At 40.1% G+C, this 21,136-nt stretch overlaps 1 protein-coding gene across 2 annotated transcripts in view; it reads left to right on the top strand.

Annotated features, from left to right (window-relative positions):
* Positions 1 to 20,022, top strand: part of RETREG1 (reticulophagy regulator 1) — a 121,840-nt gene extending 101,818 nt beyond the window's left edge. The window contains exons 2-7 of one of the 2 annotated variants that reach the window (XM_065873998.1): positions 11,794 to 11,920; positions 14,019 to 14,103; positions 16,038 to 16,175; positions 16,952 to 17,016; positions 17,213 to 17,339; positions 19,463 to 20,022. In XM_065873998.1, the coding sequence (XP_065730070.1) occupies positions 11,794 to 11,920; positions 14,019 to 14,103; positions 16,038 to 16,175; positions 16,952 to 17,016; positions 17,213 to 17,339; positions 19,463 to 19,956 (1,036 nt within the window). In that variant the 3' untranslated portion in view covers positions 19,957 to 20,022. The remainder of the gene's footprint in view (positions 1 to 11,793; positions 11,921 to 14,018; positions 14,104 to 16,037; positions 16,176 to 16,951; positions 17,017 to 17,212; positions 17,340 to 19,462) is intronic. The other variant, XM_065873997.1, reaches the window with a different exon arrangement.
* Positions 20,023 to 21,136: the final 1,114 nt, after the last annotated feature.

Raw genomic sequence — 21,136 nt, 5'->3', positions numbered from 1 at the left:
ACATTCTTTGGTATTGTCACAGAAGCTTAGGTTTCATGTAACTAGGCCAGAGGTTAAAAAAAAAAAAAGAGAGAAAAAGGCAGGGAGAGGACATTTCCTTTTGATTCCAACTGCAGTAAATCCTGGACGGTACTTCATTGGAAATTGTGGATCCCAAACAGAATGCAAAAGAAAGGCTTATATCTGAATTAGCAAACTTGCCTTACAAGAACAATTTCTGTTTTCCTTGGGGAGTGTTTCCTAGTTCTCAGGTATTATCTGTCCTTCGGGGATAAAATAGAAACCTTTTCTTCCCTCAGGGGTAGTGATTAAAGCAAATCTCTGTGTTCACAAATGAAAGGGTGTTTAATCTCCTGCAGGTCTCAAGTAGGAGCTTGTCAGGAGCTGGTAATGGAATTTAAATTGTTCATGCCCTGGGTTTATGAAAGTCTACTTGTTGAAAGGTTAACAAAATTGAAAACGCTGGAAAATAACTTCTACTGGCATCTGTTCATGGAAACTAGAATCATACAAGAAGTAACGTGATGGGCAGCTAAACGCCAGGCTTCCAGATGATCTTGGTGGATTGGGTAGTTGATAATCTCTGCACCCAGGGAAGTGGCAGGGCAGAGACTGAGGTGGAAGGAAGAAAGGGGCAGTTTCACAAAGTGACTGATCTCTAGTTCATTTGAGACTTGATATAAAAAGAAGGAGAGAGCTCCAAATAAAACACCAAGTTGCCCAGAGGGCGGTGCGGCTCAGCTTCTCAGGGCAGGAAGAGCCAACATTCAGGTGGCGCCTCCTGGGGGAGAAGTTGTCCACGTGGTTAATTGGTCCGAGAAAGTGACAATTTCACATTGAGTGTTCTGTAATTTCTTAATCTTGTGTTTGCTTATTTAATCCTCCAGTTGACGTATCTTATTTGCTTTGTCATGGTTCTAATTCTGTGAGGGTTTGTGCAGGGAAACAGGATCCCTGTTTTTATTTCGTTTCTCTGCCTACACACAATCACACGCGAACACGCCTGCACGCGGAGGAACACGACATGGATCCAGAGGATTAAAAACAGTTCTAACACATCGCACTCAGAAATGTTCAAATCTGTAACTAGAGACTGACTGACCTTTCTAAGAAAAATTATGCAGGGGTTAATATCAACAGATATTCACTACCAACAGAGAACATGAGACCATTAGTCACCAGCCGAGAATGACAGGGTGGTGAGGGCTCCCGGGCCAAAGCATATTTATAGGTAAGATGGGTGAAGCAGTTGTTTGTCCCGGTTGCTAGGTGACAGCTTAGGTTATAGCAAATCCCCTTTTACAAAAGTTTGGGATGTTGACATTGTTAACTTTCTGTAAAATATGGTTTGCCTTCAATTTCCAATTCCTATGGATTAAAAATAAAATAAATTAGTGTAAAATAATGTATTTTCTCTGGAGGTACTTTGACGGTTCTTCTAAACATCTTTGGAAATGGTTATTGCCATATGAGTTCGTAAGGATATGGAAAATCTAAAAAGTGACCAGAAAGGGGTGTGTGTGTGTGTGTGTGTGTGTGTGTACGTGCACATGTGTTTGAGAGGAAACAGCAATAGCTGAAAATACTCTCCAGTGGATTGAGGTCACCCGACAGGAACAAACAAGGGACTGATTTTCCCTATCCCGATAGAAGGATGGATATTCATGGGGCTTCACATTCTGGCCAACTTCACGAGCCCCAGTCCGGTCTCCACGGGTCGCACAGGTGCTCGTGGGTCCATGTGAGAGTAATGTCTACAGAAGGTGCTGGGTCCAGGGATCTCCAGGCGTTAGGGCCCAAGTTTTGCCAGAAGGAGTTCCACACAAAATACTAATTTCCACCTCAGGAAACATTTGATATAAATGAGCCCTATTTCTTGGTTACCTAATTTCGAAGGCAGTTTAATTCTGCATTTCCAAGGAAAAAAAATAAAACTATTCCATATAAGTGAAAGTTGGTTTCCAAATGTTTTAGACGTTTTGCCTGTGATGTATTCCTACACATATAAAGGAATACACACTAATTACTGTGATAGGTAATGTATAGAAGCATTCAGCTAAATGCATTAAAAAAATCAATAGAAGTCACTAAACTATTTTTGATTTGTTTTTCTTTGTTTGATATCTGTTCATTGTTTATATCCATTCCTTCATTCGATATTTTATGTGCCTTGTAGAAGTCAAGTTCTGTCAGCTGCTGAAGACAGAGCCGTATCTGTGAATCCGTTCAGGGCATTTAAGTCTCACGAGGTGTCAACATTACAAAGGAAAGTAACTACAATTGAAAAATTGCTACAAAAGAAAATGATGGGGCTTCCCTGGTGGCGCAGTGGTTGAGAGTCCGCCTGCCGATGCAGGGGACACGGGTTCGTGCTCCGGTCCGGGAAGATCCCACATGCCACAGAGCGGCTGGGCCCGTGAGCCATGGCCGCTGAGCCTGCGCGTCCGGAGCCTGTGCTCCGCAATGGGAGAGGCCACAACAGCGAGAGGCCCGTGTACCGCAAAAAAAAAAAAGAAAAGAAAAAATGATTTATTGGTGGAGGTGGGCAGGGCTCAGGAGGAGAGATTCAGGGAGGAGATGCACACGGTGCTTGTGACACAGTGCCGGCCTGGGAGCGCCCAGAGATCAAGGGTATCATTGGCACAGGGTATGGAATCACTTGAGGGTCCTGGCTTGGAAAGGGCTGAAGCAGTGGAGAGAGAAAATAGGAATCTAAACTCCTTGGTTCCAGGCTTCACCTGGGAACCGAGATGCTGTATCGATATGTCTATTTCTGTAGCTCAGCATTCAGGGAGTCCATAATCTGTCCACGTTACTGCTCTAGTGTTCTTCCCACTCGTCTTTGAAACGATGCCAAGTTCCATTCCAGAGAGTTCTTCCGGTGTCTCAACCTCCAATTATAAGCGTTCTCGGCTCCATTTATGAAAGCCCTACTTTGTGTGTATTTGTTCTGTGACCTCAGCAGGATGGCTAATGTATCTGAGCCTCAATTCCTTCATCTGTAAGACAGAATAAATAATAGGACCGCTCACAGGCTGACTGTAAGGGTGGAATATGACAGTGAGTTCACAACATATGGAGCGGTGCCCGGCTCCTGCTGAGTGTTAGCCAGTATTCTTATCTCACGTTGCCCGGAACCCCCATTCCTTGAATTTTTCATCAGCTGCCTTGGTGTGAAGTTTTCACTCTATTAGCATCCTTCCATTCTACTAAAACCATCACCTAAATAGAACCGTTTTCCTAAAAAACACTAATTCTAAAAGATACATGCACCCCAGTGTTCATAGCAGCATATTATTTACAATTGCCAAGATATGGGAGCAAGCTAAGTGTCCATCAGCAGATGAATAGATAAAGAAGATGTGGTACATACAATGGAATATTACTCAGCCTGTAAAAGAGAATTAGATTTTGCCATTTGAAGCAACATGGGTGGACTTGGAGGGTATTATGCTAAGTGAAATAAGTCAGACAGAGAAAGAAAAATACTATGTGTTCTCATATGTGGAATCTAAGTAATACAATCAACTAGTGAATATGACAAAAATGAAACAGATTCACAGATATAGAGAACAAACTAGTGGTTACCAGTGGGGGGGGAGGGGCAACATAGGGGGAGGGGAGTAAGAGGCACAAACTGTCAGGTATAACATAAGCTACAAGGATATATTGTACAACACAGGGACTATAATCAATATTTTATAAGAACTATAAATGGAGTATAACCTTTAAAAATTGGGAATGACTATATTGTACCCCTGTAACATATAATATTGTACATCAACTATACTTCAATAAAAATTAAAAAATAAAGTGAACAAAGTAACAAATGAAACCATTCAGGTACTGAAGACTTAAAAAAAAAAGTGAATAAATTGTCGTGCTGATCTCTGTGGAATCTTATTCCATAACTCTTTTTAATAGTTGTTTCTGCCTTACAATTTAAAATATATTCTACAGTTCTGCATTGCCCACCCCCTCCCCGGAAAAATGTAGCACTTTTTTTTTTTTTTTTTTTTTTTTTTTTGCGGTACGCGGGCCTCTCACTGTTGTGGCCTCTCGCGTTGCGGAGCACAGGCTCCAGACGCGCAGGCTCAGCGGCCATGGCTCACGGGCCCAGCCGCTCCGCGGCACGTGGGATCCTCCCGGACCGGGGCACGAGCCCGTGTCCTCTGCATAGGTAGGCGGACTCTCAACCGCTGCGCCACCAGGGAAGCCCTGTAGCACTTTATTTTGTGTTGCAAATACCAGAAACCAAACTGAAACCAGCTTAAGGTGAAAAAGGGAATGGGCTCCACAAAGAGGACGTCCATGTTTGAATTTGTTTTGGGCTCAGCAGAACCCAGGAACTCAGACCCGACCATCAGGCTTCGTTTGTGCCCTGTGCCTCCGCCTCACACTCTTCTCCTTCTCTCTCCATGTGCTCCACGATTCCTGTCTCTTGTTGGTAATCATCTCCGCAAATCTAAAGCTGAAGAAATATGTGAAAGGATTTGAGCTTTGATATGTTAAAAAATCCCTTTTTTTGCTTTGAAAAATTACTTTCAGTTATAAAAACACCTTCTGACTTTTAGGTTGACTAGTATAAGCTAAAAAGATTTATTATCCTGTAAAGTGTACAATAATGAAAAGAGAGTATCTTATATTCAACAGGCTCTCCTCATATATCCGATCCCCAGCTTAGTTTTTGAATGTTTTCCCCCACCAACAGCCCTAGATTCAATGAAATGTCATTTTGTAAACGTGAATTTCATATATACCACGAGCGAAGGAGAAATCACTTTGGGGTCGCTCACGGGTAGAGGCTGTGCCTTAGTTATCGCGAAATCCCTGAGGCGGGACTGGTGACAGACAGACAACCGCACTCAGTGCATGGTGATTGAAATGAACGGAGGGGAAATGACACTGAGACACATTATCCGTTCTCTGCCAGGATTCATTTATTTCAGCATAATTTTTGGTTGTGCTCAAAGACACTTGGGGTGAAAGAGATGTAGCAGGCTGCTGGCACGTGTTCTCTCCTCCAGAATTACCGTCTATTTTTAAAGAGCACCCGAGTGTCACGTTTCTTAGTCTCACAGAGCCCCCTAACGGGGAGAACTGTGTACTGCACCCTGAAAACCAAGTGCATTCAAGGTTCATGTATGGAGCCCTTAAACTGTGCAAAGGCTAACTGGTCTTTGAATATAACACTTAAAGACTTTTTGTTAAGTAGACTTTTAAAGAAAGAAGGTACACAATCATGTAAAAGAAAGGTACTTTGCTGTACACCTGAAACTAACACAACATTGTAAATTAACTATACTTCAGTGAAAACCGGTTAATAAAAAATTCTTTACCCACTGAACTGTAGTGTCATCATTTATTATCACGATTAGTTTGCTATTTTCTTGCATAAATACTGTGCAAGGAAATCACTATGCATATATTAAAAGAGTACATCATTCACGATAGCATCAAAACCCATCAGATTTCTAGGAGCAAACGTCCTAAAGGATGCATAACCCTCTACACTAAAAACTATACACAAAAGATAAAAGAAAAACAAAATTATAGTTATGTGTTCATACGTGTGTGTGTGTGTGTGTGTGTATTCAACAGCATTTATAATAGGGCTTGAAATATGGTAGCATATGTCTGCAGCTTTGTTTATCTTCTTCAAGATTTCCTTGGCTGTTCTTGGTACTTTAAATTCCCATTTAAATTTTAGGATTAGGCAGCCAATTGGCATTGTAAATTCTGATGAGGTTTTGAATTTGTAGGTCAATGGGGAGAATTGGTGTATTTACAATATGCCAGTGTGTCTACTCCTTGAACGTATTCTTCCATTTACTAAGGTCTTCTTTAGTTCTTCTTAATGATGTTTTGTAGTTTTTAGGGTAGAGATTTATACATCTTTAGTAACATTTATTCCTAGGAATTTGGTGTGTTTTTGATGACACTGTAAATGACATACTTTTTACAATTGCATTTTTGTAAGTTCCTATGTTATAAATAAATGAAAACTCAACTAAAAAAAAGAGATAGGTATGAAAGAAAAATTTAAAAAATCATTCAGATCTGTTTGACCATGTGGGTTATTTGGTTCATAACAAAACTCACCACTTTTTATTCCTACGTTAAATTACTTAAATCACACAGTTAAATTACTTGAAATCAGTTGGATCCTTTTGGACGTTGCTTTTAAGACGTGTTAGGACCACAGCAGCATTCAGTCTAGGGCTCGTTATTCTCTGCTGCTGAGGTAGGACCCTTGTGAGTACTCTACCCGACGTGTGAATTTTGAGGCTTTCCAGTCTAGTCGGTGGGAAGGATTTCCAGGCATCCTTCCCAACCCTGTGAGCACAGGACTCTGTCCCCTCTTGTCCTTTCCCATGCCCTGTGCCTCACACATGCGCCCTCAGCTGGAGGGTCCAGGGGACCCTGCAGGTGGCCAGTGTTCTCTGTGCAGGCTCTACACCCCACACTCTGTCCCTCCAACTCCAGCCTCTTTGGACTCTCACTTCTGATGCTCAACTCAGGTGGTGGCCAGGACCCACCTGGGGGGCACCTCCCTGCTCTGCGGCCTGACACTTTCTCACTGGGTATTTCTTATTGTAACTCTTAGATAAGAAACACGTGCCTCAGAGTCACCTGGGACACTAATTCAAAAGGCAGGTTTCTGAGGTCACCCCAGGCCTGCTCCATCAGAGTTTCTGGAGTGAGGCCATGACAGCTGCTATAGAAACAGTGCCCTGGGGTTCACACACACTTCCCACGTGGGAACTGCCTAACGAGATTACTTTGGCCACATCTAACGTCTATGCCTAATTGTATTCTAGTAGGGTTATGGAGGCAGAAAGAAGGGGTGTTGGCTTCGGATTCTACTGGGAAGCAGAGCTCCCTTCTGTGCCAAAGCGAGGCTGCTTGTCTGAGGGGCTATCTCTCTAATTCTTATTCCCTTAGAACTTCTCGGACTGGTGGAACCATATCGGTTCTTCAGTAAACAGCTGCTTGTCTTGGCCATGCAGAGTGTCTTTTGTCAAAAATCTGTCCCTCTAGTTTCTCTTAAGGAGAATGTAACTAAACGGAATCTGCCAGGGCCTCAGTTGGGTAGCTTTTCTGGCAAGCTCTGCACAAGCTGCAGATCCTTGGGCAGAGGCCCTGTGAAAGACGCCATGGCCTTGGGAAGGCTGGGAGGTGTGGCTTCTCACTGGGAACCACGTGAACTGGATTCTCGGAGAGTCTGGGAAGTTGGAGCTGGTGGTCACAAGGGAGGGACTCTTAAGAGGTCCTTATCTCCTAGCTGGAGGGAGGTAGGAAGGAGAGAGAAAACTAGCTGGAAGGAAGGAAGCAAGCAAGGGTAGAGAGAAGGGAAGGAAAGAAAGAAGAAGAGACAGACCCACAAAAGGACCTTACTTCCCTTTGAACCTGGAAAATGCATGTTCTCTCTGAAACTATGGAAGAAAAAAACTAAGCCCTGGAATATTCATGCTGAAGCCATTAGTAGCTAATTTTCTCCCTTGAATGAGCTTCAACTATAGAAGACTTACACTCTTTGGTGAAGGACTTGGTAAAGATTCACACTGTTTTTCAGCCTCCTTTTCTGTTTGTTGGGCCTTTCGTTGCACGTTGATCAGCGCCGAGGATGGTGGGAAGACAGCCACACAGCATGTGAAAGATCTGTTTCCCTAGCATCGTCCAGTATTCACAGGAGATCCTTTCTCTGATTATGTGTTTTCTAGACAGGGCTCTCTAGGAAAACCTAGAGTTTCATTATGGAGCAACTCATAGCCTGTGTGTGTGTGTGTGTGTACACGTGCAGATGTCACTTGTATTAATCGTTGACCAACCATCAAGTATGAATCTTACTTTCCAATAAATATTTGGATTCTGCACAGGAAGTTCTCTTATTTTCTGGAATGGGTAGGTCTTAAATGATGCCGTGTTGATCCTGGTCAATCACACCTCATTCCTCCTGACTCTAGAAAAGAGTGAGGAGATGTCATTGAATTTGGTCTTCCCTTGCAGGGGGCACATGTTTTAAAGGGAAGAGAACTGTGTTGGAAATCAGGAGCCTCCAGTCAGGCTCTGCCCTGAACTAGCTGAGAAAATGTGGGTTTCACTTTCCTCGTCTATAAAAGAAGGGAATTTGAAAAGTTGACATCAGTTGGCCCATCTTATTCTAAATTACATAACTGCACTATTCAAATATATTATGGAACTGTATTACCTAAACTGAACTGTGGTGACATGAATTAATGGTAGACTGTATATAATGGAAGACATTAGAAATGTATGTTCCACTGGTCCTCAGAATTAGTCACTGGACAATTTAAAACTATTATGAAACTCCCAGACAGTGATGGCTAGGTGCATGTTTTATTTAGAGTGTACATGTAGAGTGACATCTCTTCTTTGCCCTTGAATTCAGATTTTCTTCTGAAATCATACATATTTCCATTAAATTTTATTCAGGACAATCTATACATTTATTTTATCTCAGACATTTACTACTCTTCCCAAAACCCATTTGGTTAGATAATATTTTCATGACTTACACGATGCATTTCTCATTTCTGTTTGTGATGGTAACAGTAATTCAGATATCATTAGAATTCTTCAAGGCGATTTTTAAAAAAATTTGGCCATGCCACACGGCTTGTGGGATTTCAGTTCCCCAATCAGGGATTGAACCCGGGCCACGGCAGTGAAAGTGCTGAGTCCTAACCACTAGACCACCAGGGAACTCCTTAAGGGGATTTTGTTAAAAATAAATATAAGTAACAATATAAGTAACAATGGAATTTATTGTCCCAAAGTACTGTCACAGGGGGTAACACTTGTATTTTGACTATAGGATGTGAAGTGGGATATACTCGTGTAACATTAAATAAAAAGAATGATTATACATTTAAGTATCCAGGAATTTTAAATCAAGACCATATGTGTGTACATGTATAGCTTTAAGAACAGAAATACATCAATTCTTGTGTACCCAGCACCTAAAAAAGATATAGAACATTACAAATACCCAAGAAGCTCCCACTTGCCATCTCAAGCCTCATTCCCTACACACCCCCATCTTCGGTATCCCCTCTCCTGAATCTTGGGTTTTTTTAAAAATCATTTCCTTGCTTAAATATCTGTAGCTTAATGTGATTTTGAGCTTTATATAAATGAAATCATGCTGTGTATATACCTCTGTGATGTTTTTCTCAATATTATGATCCTGAGGTTCAGGTATAAACATGGAGTTTGAGTTCCTTCATATCCATTCCATCTTTCTTTGTTTTATTTTAAGGGAATTTTATTAGTTTTATTTATTTATTTTTGGCTGCATTGGGTCTTCGTTGCTGCGCGCGGGCTTTCTCTAGTTGCGGCGAGCGGGGGCCACTCTTCATTGCGGTGCGCAGGCTTCTCATTGCGGTGGCTTCTCTTGTTGCAGAGCACAGGGTCTAGGCACATGGGCTTCAGTAGTTGTGGCTCGCGGGCTTAGTAGTTGTGACTCGCGGGCTCTAGAGCTCAGGCTCAGTAGCTGTGGCGCATGGGCTTAGCTGCTCCGCCGCATGTGGGATCTTCCCGGACCAGGGCTCGAACCTGTGTCCCCTGCATTGGCAGGTGGATTCTTAACCACTGCGCCACCAGGGAAGCCCATCTCTCAGTTTTGAACACAACTCACTTTATTTGTTCATTATCCTAATGGAAGTATATTTTAAATTTGCTTCAAAATGCAAAATGTTCACCCATTCCATTGGAATTGTTAAAATAATAATAAACAGTTCCATTATAAGTTTTTCATTGATTTTTGTTAGAGTTATATTTGCCAGACAGGTTAACCAAATCCTTAAATACTACTCAGTATGCATAGAGAGCAGAGATTAAAATCTATATTTATGTCATACACTGAGGAGTAGAGTAGCCTACCCTTGCCAATTTGTAACAAGCCTATGTTGCTCTAGAAAGAAAGCCACAGTTCAATTTCAGATTTTACTCTCCTGTACAAAATCTTTTCCCATTCAGCTGACATACTGGCAAGATCTTGTTACAGATAGTGGCCACTACATGTAACATAAAAACTTAGTGTTTCTTTTAATAGGTCTGGAATCATTCGTACGATATGCATAGTGCTAGATTTGGTCACCAATGTAAACAGGCTTGCTCAGTGGTTCGAGTGTGGGAAGAGTTAATGAAGGCATAAACTGATAGCCAAACGTCCCCAAAAGTTCATTTCTTACAACAGTCGGGAAATCATTTGGCAAATGTCTACCTCGTGGAGTAGCATCAGCCTGAACACCGGGCAGCTCAGTGACTCTCTGGCAGAACGTTGGTTGAGGCTGATAGAACAAAGAGGAAGGACAAGAACTATTTTTTTTTTGCTTTTTTAATGCTATTGCACTCGTTTAAATATAACTTAAAATTTATATTATAAAGGGAAATGTATTATTTAATTTACAGTTTCCTCGATGTTGATTTGAAAGTTTATTAAAAAGTAGCAGAATCTCAATGTACACAATTTCTGGGTAGTTGAGCATCTAAGGGCCAAAGTAGTTTTAATTTGTCGCAGGGCTACTGGAGTTGAATCCAGAGATCAGTCTCACCCTGACACCCTTGCAGTCATAGCTCAGAGGACACTTCACTAACAGTGTGTCCTCTACGAGACACATTTGTTTAAAATTGTCTGTGTAATAAATGAATTTGGGTGCCCTTAATAGAGCTTGTTTGAGCTGGTATATTTATGTGATGAGTTAGGATTGCAGGAGTGGGATTTGAACTTGATGGCATTGTAACTTCAGGAAATGCCCAGTATTTGCATGTCTTCTTCCTGCAGCTATTGTTACTAGTTTTCAGCTCACTACCATTCCTGTGGGAAGGCGGGGACCCACACACAGCACGTGCCTGGCACACACACCACATCCAGCACATTCTGTGATGATGATCGGGAAAAGATACTCTAGACAAATACGGGGTATTGTGAGATCCTGTTGAGTTTGACAGTTTTCTGCTGAGTTGACCAACAGAGTATACAGTCGACCCTTGAACGACCTGGGTTTGAACTGCGTGGGTCCACTTAGAGTGGATGTTTTTCGGTAGTAAATTCTACAGTGCAACAGGGTCTGTCGTTGGCTAAATTTGTGGATTCAGAGGAACCACAGATACGAAGGGCCAACAGTAAATTATACATAGGTGGATTAACTGCAGCATTGTACAAGGATCAACTGTGGCCTGAAAATGCTTTGTTCGTGTTGATGACGAGGATAATAATAAGATTAAAGCCAAGGTTTCTTTAAAGGTACTGTGGCTTTACTACCTTTAAGGTTTAAAACATTTCTGACAATCCCACAAGGCCCTGTATGATCAGGTTTCTTCCTACCATCCCAGCTCCCTGCAATGCTATTCTCTGGTTCGCTCTACTGCAGCCATACTGGGACCAATGGTGCTTTAGCTCCTTCTCACAACAGGACCTCTTGCATATGCTGTACATTGTTCTGTCTGGAGCCCTTCCAAGCCTTTATGGTAAATAGTGCGAATCCAGATCATAGCATAAAAGTGACATCTTCAGAGAAGATGCCCCAAAGCCTCCACCCTATATTTTTCCTTCATTGTGACCAGATAATCGTGGAGCTCGTTGCTTGCCTTGGCCTGTGATCTTCCTTAGACAGGTGTCTGGCTTGTTCATCTCTGAATTCACATGGCTCTTCCAGAGAGTGTGCCCACTAGGAGGTGCTCAGTGAATATCTACTAAAGCAATAAATGTTGAGTGACTCATCCACAATTCAGTTAAAAGTTTTGGTTTTCTTTTTCTCTCTTTAGCTGGGAAGTTATCAATTCCAAACCAGATGAAAGACCCAGGCTCAGCCACTGTCTTGCAGAATCATGGATGAATTTCAGCATATTTCTTCAAGAAATGTCTCTGTTTAAACAGCAGAGCCCTGGCAAGGCAAGTTTTCCAGAAAAGGAGAATGATGTGTGTGCTTTAAAATGTGAACTAAACTTGGAAACAAATGAATTAACCTATTTTATCAGCCTGTAAGGGTTCTCCAATTCTGAATATAATATACTACGAACACGTGCCATAAAAACTGATATTAGCAAGGTTCAGAAATGTTAGTGCTGTTAGCACTAGAAAATCCTTAACCTTATATTTTGAAATTGGATTGGATTTCTATTTTATCTGTATTTATGTAGCTTATTAACTAAAATGAATGATGATTTGTCCTCTCAGCCAGACCGAGGATAAAAACGTGTTATTAAGAATTTCAGTTTATATTATCTAGGCTGGTTCTCAAGTCAAAGGAACACATAGCCCTTTGAGGGTGTTTTTGGAGGTAACTGAGTCTCACTTTCAGCCTAAAAAGTGGAGATTCTTGAATGCTTTACTTAAGAAAGAAAATCTTTGGCAGAAACATCCACAGTGATTATATAAATGGAATGAGTATTTTTCCAACAAAGATGAAAACCCACGAGGAGAGAGTTGAGTGGTTTGAAAGGGGTTACAAGAAATGCCCACTATAGGGTTTTTATGTGTAGAGGCAGCTTCCACTGTATCTTGACAGCACCGGTGAGCTACAGAATCATCAATAGACCCCTTCCCTTCCAGTGCTGTGGAAACGAATGTCCACCTGTAGTTGGAAGGAAGAACCTAGGAATGTCTTCATTTAAAATCCCTCTCTTTGTACCGTGTTACAGGAAATCTAACTTCAATGAGTAAGAGAACTATATTCGGACACATTTTGAGCATACTAAAGTTGCAACATTGTATATGGATAAGTTATTTTAATCACTGAAGGTGATTTTTAGAAAAGATATCAACATGGTAGCGGGGTGGGGTGACTTGTGTTTTTGATGCTTATTTTACTGAGATGATTAAACACATTTTTAGAAGATTCTGAACTTAAACTTCTGCGTTGGGTTGCATTAATATACCGTAAGTCAATTAACCTAAGATAACGATGCTACAAATTTAGTGGATAATGTGAAATCCCTTTGCGAAACTGAATTCTGGATATAGTAATGCTTTTATTTGTTCTTTTAACTTTTATGGTCTTTCCTCTTCCATTTTGCTATTAGAATTCCATATTCTTCAAGGATCCCTGATGTTTGAGAAACAGCTCTTACTTTTGTTTTCCTTTTGACTAGTGAATTTACTAACCCTGTGCCAAGAATGAAAAATCAAAGTTAATCTGAATTTTAGACCCCCTTGCTGTTTCTCTTAATCAGTTATTGATCAGAGTTCTGTATCCTTTCCTTGTGTGTCTTTTTGAAATTCCCTTAATGAATTTTCTTGGCTGATCAGTGAAATTTAGTACCGTAATTTAAAGGTAAAGCAAAGAAGTAAGATAGTTTATTTTAAATAATAGAGTGTGAAAAAGAAGTGAAGACTTTATGGGAGAATTTTTCTGTCTTGATGTTTTACTTAAAACGACCAAGATTCTTTTGGCTTCGACTGACAGAAAGAACATAATCAAATTTCACTGGTGGAATTTAGTTTCATTTGCCGGACAGATATGGTTAGGAAGGAGGATAGTAATGGCCAGTCGATTTATCCCGGCTGCTTATCAGCTGTGCAAATTACTGTTATATTTATGTAAATACCTCTCACTTCTATAACATGTTTTGCTGTGTTTATGAATTTCTGTGGATTTATAGAAACAGTTTGAACCTACAGATTTCGTTACTGGGCTGCATTGTTTTCAGCGAGTGACCCTGAGTAAAACAAGTTTCTGGGTACATACTATTCTTCAGGTCTCTTGCACCTGGTAATACAGCTGCAGGCATGATTAATAGGAGATGTTGTTCTCTGTGCCAGAGGTTAGCTTCTGGAACCTTCCAAATGATTATCACTTAATGTGAAAGTGGGCTAAGGCTGGTTGAACACAGCAGTCATTAGTCAGATCTAAGTGCAGAGAACACTGTTTGAAAAACATTTGCCATAACATGATAGACGGCATATAGGTCAATAATTTTGTGTGTATCCTGTGCTCTAAAGTATCTTGATGTTATGTACAACTGTCACATGTTGCTTCTATTATTTTTAGTTTTGTCTCCTGGTCTGCAGTGTATGCACCTTTTTTACGATCTTGGGAAGTTACATTCCTGGGGTTATACTGAGCTATCTACTGTGTAAGTATGGTAGAACATTTTGTCTAATTGATGGGACACATATGGTATCATTTAATGGTCTACAAGACGTTCCACAGCTTAGAAGAGGAGGGATGTGTTCTTGATTATAAAGCAAGTTGATTATTCTTTAATTTCCTGCTGTACAAAGTTTCTCCTTTTTCTAGAGACATGTTGCTATTTCAAAATGATAAGAATAGCCGTCAAAATGCAAGGTTATATATAAGTGATTCATTTTATTTTAAATTATGTCAATAAAGCTGTAAACAAGCTCTACTCTCCACCCCCCACAAATACGTGAATACTTTTGCCATTGTGCATGAGCTGCGGCTCAAAATATAATTAAAACCACAATGAGACACCATTATATCCCCACCAAAACGGCTGACATTAAAAACACCGACTATATCAAGTGTTAGCCAGGATATGGTGGGTAGGTAGAATGGTACAACCACTTTGGATAACAGTTTGGTAGTTTTTTAAAAGCTACTATGTGACCGAGGCATTCCACAGCTAGGTGTTTTCCCAAGAGAAGTGAAAGCATACACCTATACAAAGACTTGTCCACAGATGTTCATAGTGGCTTTATTTGTGTTAGCCAAAAACAGAAGACAATTCGTATGTCCATCAACAAACAGACGGGTGAACAAACTGTGGTACATCCATACAATGGATTACTACTCAGCACTAAAAAAGTGATGTATGCAACAGTCTGGATGAATCTCAAAATAATTAGATTGAGTGGGAGAAGCCAGGTAAAAAAAAGAGTACATACTGTTTGATTCCATTGATATATAATTCAAACTAATCTTTAGTGACAGAGCACATAAATGGTTGCCTGGGGATGAGGCGGGTAGGGCAGGGAAAGACCAGAGGGAGGGATTAAGAGAAACATGAGGAAACTTTTGGGGGTGGTATGGTCACTATCTTTATCATGATAAGAGTTTCTTAGTTGTATGCATATGTCAAAACATCAAATTGTACACTTTAAATATGTACAGTTTATTGTATGTCAATTGTAACTCAAAAGTGCTGGAAAAAAAGTTTCGATTTCCTGCTTCTCCTAAAAAATATAAAGATCTGGCCCTGCCACCTTTAGATGGGGCAGTCGCTCTCCACCCAACCAACCCTCGTATTTCCCTAGTTTTCTCGCACCAGCCTTTAACATTTACAGATACCTACCTCCTTGTCTTCTAGAGATATTTGAGTTTGCATCTGCTGTTTAAAAGGTAAATGGGCACGTGTCCTGACAACAGCAGAGAAATAAACAGTAGGGAATACAACGCCTTTCCTGTGTTGATCTTCATTTCTTTTTGTATTCCTGATGCCTCACACACAAAGGGCCAATGGTCAGAGCTCACATCCATTCTCCCAAGTAGAACTCCTGTGGAATATCAGCCCTTTGATCTGCCTTGTTTAGGAGGGAAAGGAGAAGAGAGCTAGGGAAAGCGAGTCTAATACGGGCAAGGCATTATTCAGATGGTCTGTATTTATCTCATTTATCCTTCCCAGCAACCCCAAGAGATGAGGTCATTATCCCAGTATTACTGACGAGAGGCTAACAGATAGTTAATAACGTTTCTATGGAGAAATGATCATTTAACAAATAAATAGAGTTGATATTTTAATCCAGGACTGTTGTCGGGAAAGCACGTAACCTTTGTACAAATTTTGAGGGTAAGAGGATTGAAGGGATGGAGTTATCTAATTGCAAGTCTTTGAAAACCATGACTGTTGGGTTGTGTGTATATAGGAGAAAATGGTTTCATTACAGGGGGCAGAATAAAAACTATGGACTTATTTCACAGAGGCGCTTCCTTAAGAAAAAAAACCCAATTTGTCCGTAAGGGAACTGAAATAATTTTGTGACATACTAAGATGTAGCCTTTGGAAAGTAAGGTCACTTTCCTTAAACTCTCTTCCTCCTTATCTTGCAGTACTATGTGCATTTCTGTGTCCATTTTTTAAGTGTAATGATATTGGACAAAAAATATACAACAAAATCAAGTCATTTCTGCTGAAACTAGATTTTGGAATCAGAGAATATATTAACCAGAAGAAACGTGAGAGAGCTGGTAGGTAACGTTTGAATTTTAGATTCCACGCATGAGATGAGACATCAGCTGGCTATTATGAAATCACCTTTAATACATTTCAGGGTGTTTTAGCCTTTCACCACATATTATTACAGAAGCAAATCCCCCCAAAGTAACATAGCTTTTTCCTATTTTAGGCTTTTATGCTTTTCTCAAACATACAACAAATCGCCTTTTTAATCCAAATTGTCAGGGGAGAGAGAAAAGGCTTCAACACTTCTGTATTTGCTACTTACTATTTATTTTCTCTAAGTCGTTTTCTTTGGGAGTGGACGGTTGCAAATAACAAATGACACAGGCAGGGCTGTGTTTGGGAGCCAGTAGAGGGGGCCAGTAGAACGGGAAGGAAAAGAAAATAGGGGGAAGACTAATGTGCTCCTTTTTCACTTTTTAACTTGGCTTGTGACCTTACAGATTCTCAAACTACAGGGAGCATCGGAATTGTCTGAAGAGCTTGTTAAAGCTTAGATTGCAGGGCCCATACCCCAGAGTTTCTGATTCAGCTGGTCTAGGGGAGGGCCTGGGGATTTGCCTTTCTAAAAGTCCAGGGGCCACACTATGAGGACCACTGATATGGACCATTTCCCTCGGAAACCAAACAGTTGCAAATACGTGGACCTTGTTATGTGCAAACATTTAATTACGTGGAGGCGTTGGAGAATATGAGGAAGGTGGGATAAGGATATCTAATGGGTAAAATACACGCTGTCTAAGCTGGCCAGGAAACTGAAAGCTTCCAAATTTTTTCCCAACAGAAGCAGATAAAGAAAAAAGTCACAAAGATGACAGTGAATTAGACTTTTCAGCTCTCTGTCCTAAGGTATTTTTTGTTTAGTTTTCAATTTGTTCCTGTGTGGTTTGACTGTAAATTTATCTAAATGTACCAAAACTGGAATGATATTCTTAATAGACTCCTCCTGTTTCTCTAAGATGATTGAACAATATCGAAAGGAAAATGTTTCAAAAGATTCCCCACAGAAGTTTGAAATGTGTCACTGGTATTTATATTAACACAGATTAGCCTGACCGTTGCCGCCAAAGAGTTGTCTGTGTCTGACACAGATGTGTCCGAGGTCTCCTGGACTGACAATGGGACCTTCAACCTTTCAGAAGGATACACTCCACAGACGGACACTTCTGACGGTATGCTCACACTCCTAGATGCTCTGATTTTTATAATTATGAGTGCGTGCAAAGGTATTTAATCTGTCAACTGCTGACTGGATAAACAAGGTGTGGTACATCTACACAATGGAATCTCACTTGGCTATAAAAATGAAGTACTCACGTTTGCTACAACGTGGATGAACCTTAAACACGTTATGCTAAAGTGGGGGAAGCCAGACACACAAGTCCACACCTTGGGTAACTCCATTTCTATGAAATGTCCAGAATAGGCAAATCCGTGCAGAAGGAAAATAGGTTAGTGGCTGCCAGCGGCTGGGGGAAGAGGGAATGGTGGGTGACTGGTAATTAATATGTTTCTTTTGGGATGATGAGAATGTTCTAGAATTAGATGGTGGTGATGTTGAACAGCTTTGTGAATATATTAGAAAACACTTAATCATATACTTTAAAAGGGTAAGTTTTATAGTATATGAATTATATCTCAAAAGCTATTTTTTTGAAGAGTATGAGAAAAATATCTAAGCTAATCAATGTCCAAATCTGCCTTTATTTTGAAAACAAACAATTGACGATGTAAACACTTAACTTCTGGAATATCTGGTGGCATTGTTTATAGCAGTAATGGGACGGGGGAGGAGAGAAGCTAATCCCATATATCCAGGGCTAGTCCTTATTAAGAGGGACTGAAGCATGGGGGGCAAGTTTCCCAGATCCAAAGCTGATTCCAGGGTTTCTCATATACTATTTTTTTTTTTTAACTAACTTGTTTTTCTTCCAAGTTAGTTAAAAAAAAAAAAAAAGCTTTCTTTTATAATTAGGTTAAGTACAATTTAAAATGAAATTTGAGACAAGTCTTGTGCAATAACTTTTGCTAGTCTCATTGGATTATTTCAAGTCATTTTAACAATATACTGAAAATGTAAGCAGGTTATAATGGAGGATTATGAATTAATTATTTTATACGTGTCTTTATAAGCAAGAACACACTTTCTTTTTCTAGAGGAAGGAAGAAGGCTGTGTAGTGTTGAAAAAATACAGGTTTGGAGATTGGGAGACCCAAGTGTAGCCTTGCTTTTGTCATTAACGTTATTGTATGACCTTGAACAGGTGACATGATTTCTGTGGACATTAGAACAAGAGGGTCACTGAAGTCCTCTCAAGCTCTACAAGCTGTACATACCTACGACACCAGTAAAACAAACCCTTTGTTCTTAAGCATCCTATCTCAGATTTACACAACAAAGGGAGCAACAATAATCGAACCCATGTAGAAAGCTTTCATTAATTAACTTGAAGATTCCAAGAGTTACTGAAAGATTTTCTGTGAAAAGTGAAAAACAGTGAAATCACTGTCTGCCTACTTACCTGACATTGCTTTCAAATGTCCCACATCTTAAAGCGTTCCTGTATATATTCAGGACCTATATTTTGCTAAAACGGTATGGTTAATTTCAGCTATATTCATGGAAAGCTAAATGTTTCCATAAGCTCTTAGGTTGAATATAGAATAGAAGGAAAAGCAGCTTCTTTTAACTCATTGCTTTAAACAAACACAGTTACAGATACCCAAACAGATCTCCGGGAATGAAAATGCAAAGGCTGGATAATAGTCACCATCTGCTGGACCCAAATCTATGAAAACGTCCAATTGAAATATTTTTTATTTTGGATTATACATATCCACATTGGCTTAAGCTAATCCTCTCCCCAGGAGCAGGATGAAATTTTGGTGAACGTTTAAACTCTAGTCAGAGCCCCAAGCTGACATTAAGACAGGCTGAATAGTCATTACACACTTTTTGTGTTTAAGAGGAAAGCTAAGGCCATCGGGGGACATGTAGTGTTTGTGTGTACTTGTGGAGAGAGTGTCCCAGACTTGGGGGGGGTCTGATGGGAGGTTAGATGAATGCCAGAGTGACTCAGAGGATTCCAGTTAAAAACAGGGATCTTTTAGACAATTCTCTGATTTCAGATTTATTATGGTTTATTACAGGGTCTTATAAACCTTTGACTTTCTATTTTTTGTATGTCTGAGATAGTAACGGTTTATCAATTACTACTTTATAACTTAGAAGTTGAATCATAAAAAAAAATTTAGTATGGTGTGTAAGCATGAACCTCTGTTCTACATTTCACAGACCTTGACCGACCTAGTGAGGAAGTTTTCTCTCGAGACCTTTCAGATTTTCCATCTCTAGAAAATGGCACAGGCACAAACGATGAAGATGAATTAAGCCTTGGCTTGCCCACTGAGCTCAAGAGAAGAAAGGAGCAGTTGGACCGTGGTCCCAGACCCAGCTCAGAGAGGCAATCAGTGGCTGGTCTCACCCTTCCTCTGAGCGGTGACCAAACCTTCCACCTGATGAGCAACCTGGCTGGGGACGTCATCACCGCTGCGGTGACTGCCGCCGTCAAAGACCAGTTAGCAGGCATGCAGCAAGCACTGTCTCAGGCTGCTCCCAGCCCAGGGGAGGACACAGACATGGAGGAAGGGGATGATTTTGAACTACTGGACCAGTCAGAGCTCGACCAAATTGAGAGTGAATTGGGGCTTTCACAAGACCAGGAAGCAGAAGCACCGCAAAATAAGAAGTCTTCAGGCTTTCTTTCAAATCTACTCGGAGGCCATTAGTCTGGGAATCAGCTTGTATGACAGAGCACAGATAAACTACCAAAAAAATTCAAATAAGCAAAAAAAGAAAAAAAAGGAAAAAAAAACTTTTCGAACTGTGAGCTTTACTGATTACTTTAGAATTTTTTTGGCCTTTTTTTTTTTCCCTTCTGCAGTGAGTTAATTGGATATATATCAGCTGACACTGATAGATTGATATTTCTCATAGTTATTTTTATGTAATGCGCATGGAAATGAACTTTATATATATGTATATATATTTACTGCATTGTCAGAGTTGAATATTAGAGGTTGTTTTTAAAGCAAAATGAAAACACCCAATTATTGAGGTCCTCCCATTAGTATTCCGTATTTTTTCTTCACAATTATTTTTTCAAGCATGCAAAAACAGTTTATGGTAACTCGCTGAAATATTAACAGTTAATTGTGAAACATGCTATATTGGCCCCTCTGTTCCTAATACTTGGAAACAGTCAAAAAATTTTGGTAGATTTTGATGTAAAAAGACAAAAATGATCAAGGTCACTTTGGTTGAAAGACTTGGGAGATACTATTAAAATTCATTTCCTAGGAACAATTTTGAAAATATATTTAACTACGTTGGATGGGCTAGTACATTTCCATGTTATTTTTGCAGTTGTAGACTTTAGGCTTCCTTGTAAATGGCGTGCTCCATTGACTGCCAGCTCTAGTCTTGCAACAGGTGGTATTAACCCATCGAAAGCAAGTAATTAGCTATCATGTAGACGGTGGCTTCGATGTAAGCAGAGATCGGGCTGTGCTTTGTTGTTCAATTGTCATATATTTGTGATAGGGATGTTGTGAGTACAGATCTATTCTGCCTGCTCAGAACTAGGTTAAACCTCATCTTTCATATTATGGAAAAAGTCTCTTAAAATTGTGAAACTAGTTGCTGGTATGTTCTATGAGCGATGTGGTCATCAGCCTTAGAGAAACGAGAACTGTTTGTAGTCTGACTCTCCTACAGGAGAGAAACTTGCTTGGTTTTCAAGTGTATTTATTTGCCATAGAAGTCTAAATCTGTAATCTGTTTCTTCTTAGGAAGCTAGAATATATTTTTCCTTTATTTTAAACTTTTTAGATCACTTTTAAATAACCACATTTCACTTAGCTGTTTAACAAAGGACTAAAGAGAAGAAATCAAGCTAATTTTGTTTTT

Source organism: Phocoena phocoena, chromosome 3 (assembly GCF_963924675.1).
Source record: "Phocoena phocoena chromosome 3, mPhoPho1.1, whole genome shotgun sequence".
NCBI lineage: Eukaryota > Metazoa > Chordata > Mammalia > Artiodactyla > Phocoenidae > Phocoena > Phocoena phocoena.
Note: the sequence above shows the minus strand (reverse complement) of the source record. Positions and strands in the feature narration are given on the sequence as shown.